Source organism: Arvicanthis niloticus, chromosome 25 (assembly GCF_011762505.2).
Source record: "Arvicanthis niloticus isolate mArvNil1 chromosome 25, mArvNil1.pat.X, whole genome shotgun sequence".
NCBI lineage: Eukaryota > Metazoa > Chordata > Mammalia > Rodentia > Muridae > Arvicanthis > Arvicanthis niloticus.
The window spans coordinates 21,639,094-21,651,819 of NC_133433.1; the positions used below are offsets into that span (position 1 = coordinate 21,639,094).

General features: G+C 40.6%; 1 protein-coding gene across 9 annotated transcripts in view; it reads left to right on the top strand.

The window, feature by feature from the left end:
• The first annotated feature begins 3,967 nt into the window (after positions 1-3,967).
• The window catches only part of Asph (aspartate beta-hydroxylase), a 200,437-nt gene continuing 191,678 nt past the window's right edge, over positions 3,968-12,726 (top strand). For 4 of the 9 annotated variants that reach the window (XM_076924210.1, XM_076924213.1, XM_076924211.1 and 1 more), the window contains exon 1: positions 4,126-4,479. In XM_076924210.1, the coding sequence (XP_076780325.1) occupies positions 4,356-4,479 (124 nt within the window). In that variant the 5' untranslated portion in view covers positions 4,126-4,355. The other 5 variants (XM_076924212.1, XM_076924220.1, XM_076924217.1 and 2 more) reach the window with 4 other exon arrangements.

Genomic DNA, 12,726 nt, shown 5'->3' on the forward strand with positions numbered 1-12,726 from the left:
TTTTTTTTTTTTTTTTTTTTTTTGGATTTTCACAGATTAATGTACTCTGTGTCCCAGGGAGAAGTAGCTTTGAGGATAATCTAGGCTATAACTGTCTTCAACTCCAGAAAATCTGCTGAGAGAGAAATGAAAAGTTAGCCTTAGAACAATTCCATGAAGGACAAAAATATTCAGGAATACTACCTCATACTTACAATATAAAATGTATAATGATGTACTCCCTAAAGTAAAAACAATGTGATGTTTCATATACATTAATAGATAACTTTAGAATAATAAAATCTTATTATCCTGTAGAGGACTAATGTTCCCTGTTAGTTTCACACTGCCAGGACCTTTGGCACAGTTCCTTAGAATTTTGTTTTGGTACAGGTTCAATAGTTTGTCATGTGCTCATGAACTTTCGGAATAGATTCAAGTTAGGACTACATCATTGCAAAACAAAAAGAGTGGGGTGAGTTAATATGAATTTCATGTAGATTATGCAGTGCTTTCCCACTACCAAGACTGCAATAACAGTCTTCATTGTAAAGAAAATTCACCTGCTTTATATAGTTAGACTTTATGAGAGTGGAAGATCATTGGTGTTACTAGTTACTAGTTTCAGGATACTCCCTTCTGGATCTGAGACCTGTATCAGACCTGTATCAGAGGATGGTGGTTTCACCAATACACATACATACCACACATACATACATACAGACAGACATACATAATATCTATACATACATACCTATACACACACACACACACACACACACACACGAGAGAGAGAGAGAGAGAGAGAGAGAGAGAGAGAGGTGCTTACTAGCTTTAAGTTCAAAGCTTAAGAATAGTATGTTAATGTTATCAATTTCTTAGCAATGGCATTATTTCTTACATTACTTCAATGTTTTTCATAAGGAAATAACTTAGAAGATTATCTTGTCTGTAGTAAAAGAAACACATTTTTGTTGCAAATGACAGTTCACTAATTTATTAAATTTTAACTTTGAAAAAACATTGTTTTGGGTATACTGTGAATAGAGAAAGCTTTAAGATGTTCTGGTTTATAACTGTATTTAGTTTAGCTCTTAGAAATCCATCAGAGAAGTTACTTTGTGTGGTTAATGCAGAAACAACAGTCAAAGTGCAGAAAATAAGTGTCTATTGAACGCTAATCCATTCTTAGGGTGTCTATATCACCCCACACAACCACAGTTCAAACACAGAGGAAGAGGAGGCAGAAGGATTGCAAGAATCAATAGTCATAAGGACTGGAACAGAACAAAACCTCCTGGCTGTAAGCCCTCTGTGTTCATGAACTCATGGAAGCTATGGTTGTTCATGCAAGACCTGCATAGGATCAGGGCAGCCGTCATTCCAGCTCAATGAGACAATATCTATTTTCCAAAAGGTATCTTTTGTTGTCGTTAAGAGTTATTTATTTGTGTATGAGTGCTCTATTTGCATGTATGTTTGCATGACGAAGAGGATATTGGATCCCATTACAGACATTTGTGAGCCACCATGTGGTTACTGGAACTTGAACTCAGGACCTCTGTCAAGGCAGCCAGTGCTCTTAACCACTTAGCTATCCTGCTCATGAAAAGGCATCTTATCAAAGATGATACATTTTGCTCATCTTAGGTCTCAATGATGCATTCCCAGAGACCTCTCAATCAAGCATGGGACAGTAGTTAGGTTGAGCTATGTAGGTTTAAAGTGATCAGTACCTCTATGTTCCTAGTACAACTTAGTTACTGAGAAAAATTCTTTAACGTTTAACATACTTATGACTTAATAGCTTTTAGATAATGTTAGAAAGAAGGAGATTGTTTCTTAGCAACTTCTAGATGTAACATGGCTAACAATCCAAATCCCATATACACCCTTTGTGAAAAAAAAAACCCAGTTGCAGCTTTCCCTTGAGAAGCCCATGCTTGCCCTGTTAGGTGTGCGTTATCTTTCTCTCTCCGAAGCATCCCTTTTTTCTAATAAGCCCCCTGCTTAAGATCTATATTAAAACCTGCTTTTAATAAAATCTCCAACTTGGTTTCTTATTGGATCACTGTGAAACTATTTTTTGTAGGGCAGCCACAAATTCTGGGTTTGCTTGAGTACCAGTCTTTTAAGGAAAGGGGAACCAGCTCTTCACCTCCTGGAAGACTGGAATGGAGATGTGACTATGTCCCTGCTGCTAGAGATACCAGGTATAGTTTCTGGACTGAAGCAACAAAGCCTCACTTTTCCTTGGAGATAGCTGTTAAAAAAAAAAATCTAACTTCCTTAAACTGTGACCTTTGAAAAGTGTCCATACTCAGGCTTCAGTCTGTTTTTGCAGGGAGGGTGTGGATGATCCCAGAAGCCTCTGCTATGGGAGATGTGAGTCAAGTAACGTATTCTCGAACAGTAGATCTGTTCTAGGAAGGATAATTTGGAGGTAATTCTGCATACAGTCTGAGTTCAGATCCTCTCTCTCTTGTGACAGTATCAAATTTGTTACTTTAGCATTGCTGGGATTAAAATACCCAAAGAAGAGAAAAAGTTTATTTAGGCTCACAGTTTCAGAGAGACTTTAATCTATTGTAGCCAGGGAAGGCATGACAGTGGCAGCCCCCACTGTCAGAGGCAGTGTGAACACCCCTCCCCCCACTCCCAGCCCCCACATACCCTGCCTTCCGGCAGCAGGAGGGCAGGACCTGGACTAATAAAACAACCTTCAAAGGTCTGCTCCTAGTGACCTATCTGGGGAGCCAGATCCCACCTCCTGAAGATTTCCCAGCTTTCCAAAACAGCACCACTAACTGGGAGTAAGGGTTTAGAACATTTGTGGCAGATAGTTTAGATTGAACGCCCAAAGGCATGGACTCTATAATAGTGTTTTGTGAGAAATTAAAACTTTTATCTTGGGGACCGAGAGTGAGTTGTTTGTTTATTTATTTATTTATTGTCGTTTAGATTTCGGTATCTTACATTAAGTGATATGAATAAGATTTGCCTTCAGCTTCTTCCTATCCCCATCATCGTTACCTGCTGAAAGAGTGTCCTCTGTGGGCAAGAAGTTGCGCCCAAGAGAGAAGATTCCTGGAGGCGGAAGGAGGCTCTGACATAAAGAAACACAGTAAAAACAGACTGCAGACACCCCCCCCCCCATCTTCACAGCTATGTGAAAATGAAGCTTCTTTCCCCCTGTTCTGCAAAGCTGCGCTGCCCTCAATGGGTTCCACTCTTCTTCCCCTGGGCGGTCACAGATGACAAGGCCAGTGGACCCTAACAATTGTCAGTGGTGGCTGAGAAAACTGCAGGCTCGGAAGGAAGGGGTCCTCCCACACATTGGCTGTCTCTGGTTCTTCTTCAAGGGGCTGCTTCCAAGGTGGTCTCGAACTCCAGAAAGATCTCGAAGTTGGCAGTAATGTATCAAATCACCACACACTACATGCTTTTCTGTTACTCACCATGTGGGCAATTGGAATACAAAAATGATAATGGTCTCTGGTAGACCTTAGCTGGTTGTCCAGCTTCTGCCAATTTTATTTTGAATACTCAGTTCTCAGTCCCGACCCAGTACACTGCACAAGCATAGGAGGAGATCCATGGCTGGGGACATGAAGAAACTCTAGGTATTAGTGTTGTGAGAATGTGCATGGTTAAGGAAATAGGGTTTTTGAGTTCTATTAACATTTTAATGTCTTAACTAAGGATTTCCAAAAATACTCATGGCACAAATGCCGCAAATCCTTATTTTTTACACTGAAAGGATCAACGATCACAGCGTACTGGCGGAACTGTGGCCAATCCTTTTCAAAGAGTACAAGCGAACTCTTGGAGGTGCTTAGGCACCGGAACCAAATTCCCAAGAAGCCAAGAGGTGGTGCGCTGCTGTCGGGCACCGCCCTCATACCCGCCCCATCCCGTTGGAGCCAGAGCACCAACGCTCGCGAGAGTCCTGCCGGCTTCCACGTTTGCCACGTTCCAGAGGATCAAGGCAGACTAGAAAGCCACCAGCCGCCCCGGCTTTGCAGCCACTACGCAGCAAAAGACAAGCTTCGGCCTGCGGAGGGCAGGGGGAGCGTAGCCTGCCCCGCCCCCTACCAGCGATCCTCGGGATTGGCTTGTATTGGCGTCCTTCAGATCTGGTGGGTGGGCCGAGCCTGGCGTGGGCGGGGCCGAGGCCGGGGAAGCTGGGCGCTCTTGGCAGCCCAGGGAGTCGCTGGCTGGGCGCACGCGAGGCTGCCTGCGCTGCTGCACGCTGGTGCAAGTCGTCCGAGGCGCGGCGAGCGCAGTGGACGCCGAGGCGCTGCTGCAGGAGTCCCGGAGTGTCCCTAGTGCACTCATCAAGGTCCCAGTTTCTGCAGTCTCTGGAGCAACTCGCGATGGCCCCGCGCAAGAATGCCAAGGGCGGCGGCGGCAACAGCAGCAGCAGTGGCAGTGGCTCGGGCAGCGGTAGCCCGAGCACTGGTAGCAGCGGTAGCAGCAGTAGCCCCGGGGCGCGGAGAGGTCAGAGTCCCCGAAGGCCAGGCACTGGCTGCGGGCGGGAGCCGGGTGGGCGCTGCAGGTCTGGTCTGGTCATCCGTCCATCGCTCCTCTCCATCCTTAGCGAGGCTCCTGCGTGCGCGGGGCGAGGCCGCGCTCACCGGGCGGGGAGGCGGAGGAGCAGAATCGGGCCAAGAGGGACCTTAGCACCGGCCTGCCCGAGCACGGTGAGGTCCTTCCTTGCTTTCCTGGTGGAAGCTGGGCGTCGAGGGCCCTTTATCTTCTCCTTGCAGATTTCGGGGCGCTTGGCCCTGATCCAAAGTCAGGGAAAGTAAGTTTCAGCCTGGCCAGCAGCGTTGAGGAGCAGCTTGGAGAAGTGTATTCAAGGGCCGGGATGAGACTGGATGCATCGTTCTTGCAAATTATTTTAAGGAGTTTTGTTTAGTTTTCTTAATATGTATTGCGTTTGCCTTTAAAAATACTAAGGGATATCATAAATTACTATAGGAATTTTCTCTGTGCCTCCTTTTTCTTTTCAAAAAACCAAAAACAACAACAACAAAAAAGCAAAAGTCAAAAAACCCTACTGGTTATTCACCTTTCTTCTCCATGTGCTTAGCCAGCAGAGTGGAGAACAGATGTTTTAAATCTGTTTCGTGTCATATTTCACCGGTTCTCGGTTTCTTTTATATTTCCTTTGACTCATATTTAGAGTATTGGAACTGGAACACACATGTGTATTGAATGTGAGCTCTCAATATTACTGGAAATGATGTAGACTCTGTGCTGCAGTCTATGGGCAGTCCATTTATTATACGCCATATATAGATTGGATGATTATGGTTTTATTAGTATATGTCAGGAAAATAGATGAGCCAACTATGGTTCTTCATAGCATTTACTGTCTTCATATATATTGTCTTTGTTTCACTCTCTTCTATTTATTCCTTTTTCTCAACTAGAATAGCTCTTTTCCTTAATAAGTGTGCAGTAAATATTTGGTTAGAAAAATGAGTGAATAAATGTACCTGGGGAGAGTAATGCAGTTAGATCCATTGTACACATTAACATTCTGAGAACTGTTTGTATTCTTAATGGAAAGAATGCTATGTACACAGTTTGAGGGCCAAGGCCATTTTAGTAATTAATCCACCTTTAATACAGGTAAAATTGACCTGGCTCTCTGGCTCCTAAGTCAGCTAATCTGATGTAGGCAGCACCATTGCTGTGTGGCTGCAGCTATAGATTTGAACTATGAATGAGAAGAGCCTACGGAATCAACCAAAGGTACCAAAGAGAAAGCTAATGAGCAAGATTTTAATGTTTTCTGTAGCTGTTGACTAGTGGAATGTGTCGTTGCTGCCGTCCTGGGAGCTTTGTGTGTGCTGGGGAAGTGCTGTAGCCACTGAGCTACACCCCAGTCCTTCCTCACCATCCTTTACACCCTTGAGTAGAGAACTGAGTGCATCCAGGGAAGTCACTTATGAGGCCTGGGAGTACAGAGAATGAGCATCATTCCCGTATAAATAAACCAGTGTAACAGTCTGCTGATAGGGTTAGAAAACACCAGGATGTATAGTACCTTATTGTATCATTAGGATGTATACATAGTACCTTATTGTATCATCAGGATGTATAGTACTTTATTCTGTCATTTGCATATGTAGTACCTTATTCTTTTTTTATTGGATATTATATTTACATTTCAGATTTTATCCCTTTACCCCATTCCTCCCAGCACCCAGGAACCCCCTATTCCATCCCCCCTCTTCCTGCTTCTATGAGGATGTGCCCCCACCTACCCGCCCACTCCCACCTCCCCACCCTGGAATTCCCCCCCCCACTCGGTGTTCAGCCTTCATGGGACCAAGGATCTCCTCTCCCACCTATGCCCGTAGTAGCTTATTCTATCATTAGGATGTATAGTATCTATTTCTATCATCAGGATGTATATATAGTACCTTATTGTATCATTAAGATGTATAATACCTTATTCTATCATTTGCTCACATTTTAGAGTATCATAGCTATAATGAAGCACACGTTCATTCATAATGAAACACCTGTGTTCTAAACCCTTCCCCCAAATCCAAGCATATATTACATAAAGTGCATAATTCTTCCTAGGCCATTATTTTAAATAACCATTTATGTAAGTATTGAGTTCTGATTGGGTGAAGGAGAAGGCACCAGAAGTAGAAACTAAGACTCTTCTAGTTGTGCTAAACAGTTACATTATAATGAGAAAGTGTGGTTCTGTTTATTACTTTCTTACAGCAGGGTACACCTGAAAGATTACAGGGTACTGAAAGCAAACGTAACTTTATGTGGTCTCTGAGGTAGGGACATTGACATGCAGTCCAACCCTGACTGCCTGAGAGTCCATAGGTGCAGATAACATTGCTGTGCCATTTAGTGTCTTCCAGTTACATAAGGTGAGAGAATTAATGCTTAAAGGTTATCTTGCTCAGCCTGTGGAAACCCAGGTAGGAAGGAAGAGCACAGACTAAATTCCAGGTTTTCTGTTGCTCATCGTTGCACCGCACTGATTAAATCATGGGTTCTTAAATAGAATACATCAGATCTTATAGGCGTTGGGAGTTGAAGCAGTTTATTAAGTTTTCTTCTGGCATTTCCCATAGTAGAGTTATAGCCATTGCAGAAATTTGTGCTTTTGTTTTGAACTAATCAGCCTTTGACTAAAACATGTTTAAAGTAGCACATTTGAAAATCATGGTTTGAAAAGGGTACACACTAAGTTTTTTACATTGAGAATCTGATGTCAGTGGTGACATTGGTCTGGTGACTCATTAGTACTTAGACTTTTATATAAAACTATGATGGAGGATGGGAGATATGGTTCAGTCCTATAGTATGCACCTATAGAGACAATATGGTTCAGTCCTATAGTATGCACCTATAGAGACAGTATTTTAAAGCAGGTTTCTTCAGCTCAGTTGAGAAATGATGAAGTAGAATTTCATTTTGCAGTTTTCAATTTTACTCCTTAGAATATGGAAGAAAGGGGTTGGACATTTTGCGCTTAATGTGCATATAAAATGTCATTTATGTGGTCAGGGTTTTAGAACACAGGTGTTTCATTCATAGAATGTGCTTCATTATTACATGGCCAGTGGTCCAGGAAAAGTCTTTTTCACATTTATTGATTGGAAAAGCTTTTAAGGAAGAGGGTTCCTGATACAGTACAGAGGAGCTGCTGCAGTGTATCACCCTTGTGGGCAGTGTCTTCACATACCACCACCCTCTGCCTCTTATTGCTGTGGCTTGCTTTTTTTTTTTTCCCACTTACCAGGAGGTGTCGCTATAGAACATGTTTCTCCTCCCAGTTTGAAGCTTCAAGTTATATAATGTCAATTAGGTCTTAAAATTACTTAATCAGTCTGTATTTACCCAGGAACTCTTATCTACTGGTGTTCAGTTCTCTCAAGATAACTAACAGATTTTGAAATTTAATAATAAGCATTTGTGTGGAACAATCTTAAGACTTATCGAGAATGAAATATATCCATATATATTTTTTAAATATAAATATAAATTCACACAATCATTTGATACATTTTGGTCATTGAGGAATGCACTTCTGAATTTATTCTTCCCCAACTCCATATACTTTCTTTGTCTCTTAGGTTACTAATGTGCACAGTATGCTGCTGAGTGTGTCCTGGCTGTCTTGAAAGAAGGGGGCCCAGTTATAGTTCTTTTTACTTAACCAAGGGGATCAGTTAGGGCCTGTGCCTTAATACTCTACCAGCCATTTAAGGACGAAAAAGTGGGAAGTCCATAATTTGCTCACTATAAGAACTGTGTTTTTGTTGTGCTGGTAGCAGTGTTTTCCTAACTTGGCCAGATCATAAGAAAACAAGCTCTAAAAAATACTCTGAGGGAATTCTTTACAACCATACCATGGGCTGGGAACTACAGATTCATATTGCAGTCTTGTAACTAATATCATCTGTCTCATATAGATTATTAAAAAATAAGTAGCTAAGACTCACACTTTCTGCTTGTTAATAAGAGTACCATGGTTAAGTGCTTATGTGGGATAACTTCTTTATTTCCAGTTAGTATTAGATATTTTGTTAATGCTCACTGATCCCAAAAGAGAACAACACAAACTATTTTTTTCTCATGAAAGGCAGGGCAGTGCAGATTAGAACAAAGATTCTGCTAGCCTAGGCCTCTATTTATTTAAGAAACATGTGGCAAGTCTCTCTGACATCTCTAATCTTAATCCATTTCTTCTCTGTTTTGCTTCCTGGTTCCGATAGCCTAAGTCAATTTGATATGCCTTAATGCATGGTACACATGTATTCGTGCTGATGGTTAAGAGAAAGTGCAAAACCTGAGAGAATACAAAGTATACATCTTGCTTGAAAGTCTGTACTACTGTTACTCTGTAACATGTTTGTTTCAAATATAGGATGCTTTTGGCAGTAGATTATATTGTAACTTTCCGAAGCACTTGATACATTTTTGTAAGTATTTCATTTGTACAGCCGCCTTGCAGTTGCTGATCTCTTAGAGTTTTGTAACATTCTGTATCTTAGTAGAGCTTAGATACGATTTGCTCTTTTGATGCTCTTCCAGCTACTGCTTTAAAGTCATGAGAAGTACTTGGCCTGGATCTTCAGTATGCTACTTCTTCATCCCCAGCAAGTTCAAAGTCCAAAGGACTGTTAGATAAATTCCATTTAGTAAAAATGCATAGCTAGGTAAGTCCAAGATATTCTCGTGTGGTTTAGCATAATAGGGTGTCTAAAGTTGATAGTGATATATAATACATTTCAAGATAAGGAATTATTTTTAAAAATTTCATTATAAAATCATATTTAAAGATAGAATACCTGATTTACGTATTCTGCATGGTGAAACATTGTAAGTTACTCCATTAAAATGTATAATTTTTCTGTCAGTTAAATTATTTAAAGCATTTACAGTTTACCAGGATAATCTGAGGAAAGCTTCAGCTGTCTTTCCCTAAACCTGGATGGCTCACCCTACTCTAGCTGTTCAACATTGTACTCATGGGTAGATTGTGCCATTCAGAGTGAACACATACCTGTTCCATCCTACAGAAGGCCAGAGATGAGATGTTCACTCCCTGTGTCCCACTGCAGTGGTGTATTCAGGAATCCAGTGCATGAACTCTGCTGGTACTGCTGGGAGACTGGGTGGTGGTTTGTCAGACCTTATAATTAATTTTACCTTTATTTTATGTTCCTCTGGTGTTCGGGTGTTCAAGCATTTGTTCTGCAGTTGACATTTGTATTTCAGAGATGTGATTTGGTTCCTTTCAGCTGCTGTTCTTAGCTTTTCACAGCAAGCCATTGAATGAAACTAATTCTGATCAGATTAATGATGGCTGAAGACAAGCAAGTTATAACCTATTATATGGAGACATTTTTAAGCTCCCTTGGTCCATGAGCTTTTAAAGGGAAGAGTTACAGGAAAGCTGCTGAAGGTTGCAGGGTGTCCTTTGGCTTTGAGAGTCAGGGAAGCTTGGCTCCTCTTACAATTGTCACCACCTGCTGTAGGTAGTTTCTGTGCTCCAAAGCAGAGATTAGTATGAAAGGGGAAGATGGGGCAGGGGGGAGGGGCGGGGGTTGTCCACTTAATGAGGAGAACCGTAGCAGTAGACAGAGCACTTGCTGAATTTGGAGAAATGTTGACTCTTCTCCTATGTGTATGTCCACAGAACTAACCCAGTGACTCAGTCATTATGGAAGGCAGCCAGGATTGCCTTGTTTTTAAAGTGGAAGAATATTGTTTGATAAAATAATTTTATTCCGTAGCCAGCATTGTTATAATTGATTTTGCTCCTGTTTCCCATAGGCTTGACAGCCATTTCTGCCCTGCCAGGCAGTCATTGTTAATATGTTATAGCTATTGTATTTCTCATGCCACGTATGCCCATATGCAGAGTGTTAACTTCCAGTGTCTGTTTTAATTCCAGTTTTCTAAAATGGCATATTGCAAAGCCTCTTCAGCTTTAGGCTTACATGCAAATTTTGTTTGGCAGTAGTTAATTTCTTTTACATGAACAAAAGTTAGTGTTACAAATGTATATTGAAAGAATAGTTAGCATTGAAGTTTACCTTTCCAGTCTTTGAGTCAAAATGAATTTTAATAAGATGCTTCTGGCTTAATTTTTAAAATTGTGTCAAGTACTTGCTTTTTGAAACTACTACTTTTCACTTCATAAACAAAATACATCTGTACTTTTAGATCTGTATCTATTGAAATATTATTTTAACAGTATCCAGTATATATGTAAAGGAATAAATTATTCCCACCTGTGGATTTTCTTCTATGGTATCACTTCTTAGCCATTCTTACACATTTTTTGTTAATTATTCTCACACATGCTCATATAATCTATATATGCAATCTATAAAATGTTATGTTGTACATTGCATGCTAAGTACCCATGTACCATATTTATATATGTACATATGATTAAAATATACTTGCTATTAAAAATATATTTTTAGATTGTTTTAAAATTTAAAAATATTTCATTTTATATGTATGGATGGTTGTTTGCATGTATGTTTGTGCACCTTATTCATGAGTAGTACCTGTGGAGGCCAGTAGACAGCATCATATATCTTGCAACTGGAGTTATAAACAGTTGTGAGCCACCATGTGGATCCTGAGGATTGATACTGACTTTTAGAAGAGCAACCAGTGCTCTTAACCTCTGAGCCATCCACCTCTCTGTCTACTGCAGGATTTATTTTCCCTTTAGTTATCTGTATATGTATTTGTGTATGTGCACATGAGTGCATGTGCCCTTAGAGGCCAGAAGAGGGCATCAGCTCCCTTGGAGCTAGACTTACAGGAGCCCGTGAGCAGCTTGGCATTGATGTTGGGAACCAAACTCAAGTCCCATGGAATGTAGGAAGAGCTCTTAACTGCAGAGCTGTCTCTCTAGCACCAAATGTGAAATATTTTATTGCTAGCATTATGGATAAAAACTGCTTGAGAAGCCTGTGTGTATCCTTACATATAGAAGTATGCATGTGCTCGTTTTACACGCAGTAAAAGTGTTTGTGACTTGGTTCTTGCTCAGTTTACCTTGCTCTTCACTTCCATGGCCACAACTCCTCACTGTATCTATATGCATCTTTCTGTTGAGCAGTCCGGTTGAGACGGCTGCTCTACCTTCCAAACTGAAACCTGTTTGTCCTTTTCTATATGTGTCTGAATTTTTTTCTGCGCTGTGAAATTATATTGGAATTCTTTGAGTCATAGCATGAATGAACCCTTTGGGGTATTGGGTATTTTATTAAACCCAAAGTGGTCGGATGAGTTAATATCCTACCTACAATGAATTACAGTAGTTACCTTTCTTGTTGGCCTCTTGGAAAGTTTAATGCTTGTAAGCTTGGTGCACTTTAAGTACTCTTACATGGCTCAGGTTTGCATTTTCCTGGGTACTAGTAAGACGTGACAGTTTTGATTCTTCTGTGACTTTCTTGTTCACCCTGGTGGTTTTGGTTTGTGTGTGTGCGTGTATTGACTGTAGAGTGTGTTTCACAACCCCAAGCCTTTTGTTTGCTTGAGTGGCAGGTCAAGGACTTCTCTAGTCCATCCTTGGTTGTTTACACTGCCATTTCCTGTGTTATATTTTACTCAACAGAATTTGATACTTTTTGTATAGCAATAATAGAATTTTACTGTTTTCTACTTTATGGTTTGGGCTTTTGTGTTTTACAACATTGTTTGTAGCAGAGATGGTGACATTCCTTTTATGTAAGGTCATGAAATATCTGAAATTTTGCTCTTGTGTTTGGATCTCAACAGCACTTGGTGTTGTACTGTTCAAGTGGAAGGAAGGGATCTATTTTAAATATCTCGTTTTACAAAGTAGATAAGGAAGTATTCTGTAGTTAGCACTCATACTTTGTAGAATCACTTTTATCTTTTTCTAAGCCTCGAACCATGTTCCAGGAGGGGAGGACCCATGCCACTGAGTACTCTCTAGCTGTGTAGGAAGGTTCTGTGTCTGATTTCACTATTGTTCTTGCCATCTACAGTCTTTTCTTCTACATTTTAGAACATGCTTCTCAAGATTTTATGAATAATTATTAATACTGAGTCTTATGTCTGAGAATAATATAAATATAATTTTTATTTTTTTAAAGCTTTATCCAAAAGTTACACATATCTTTTGTTAGAGGTAGTTTGGTAGTGTGTGTGTGTGTGTCCTTTTTTTTGAGACAGAGTTTGTCTTTGTAGTCTTGGCTG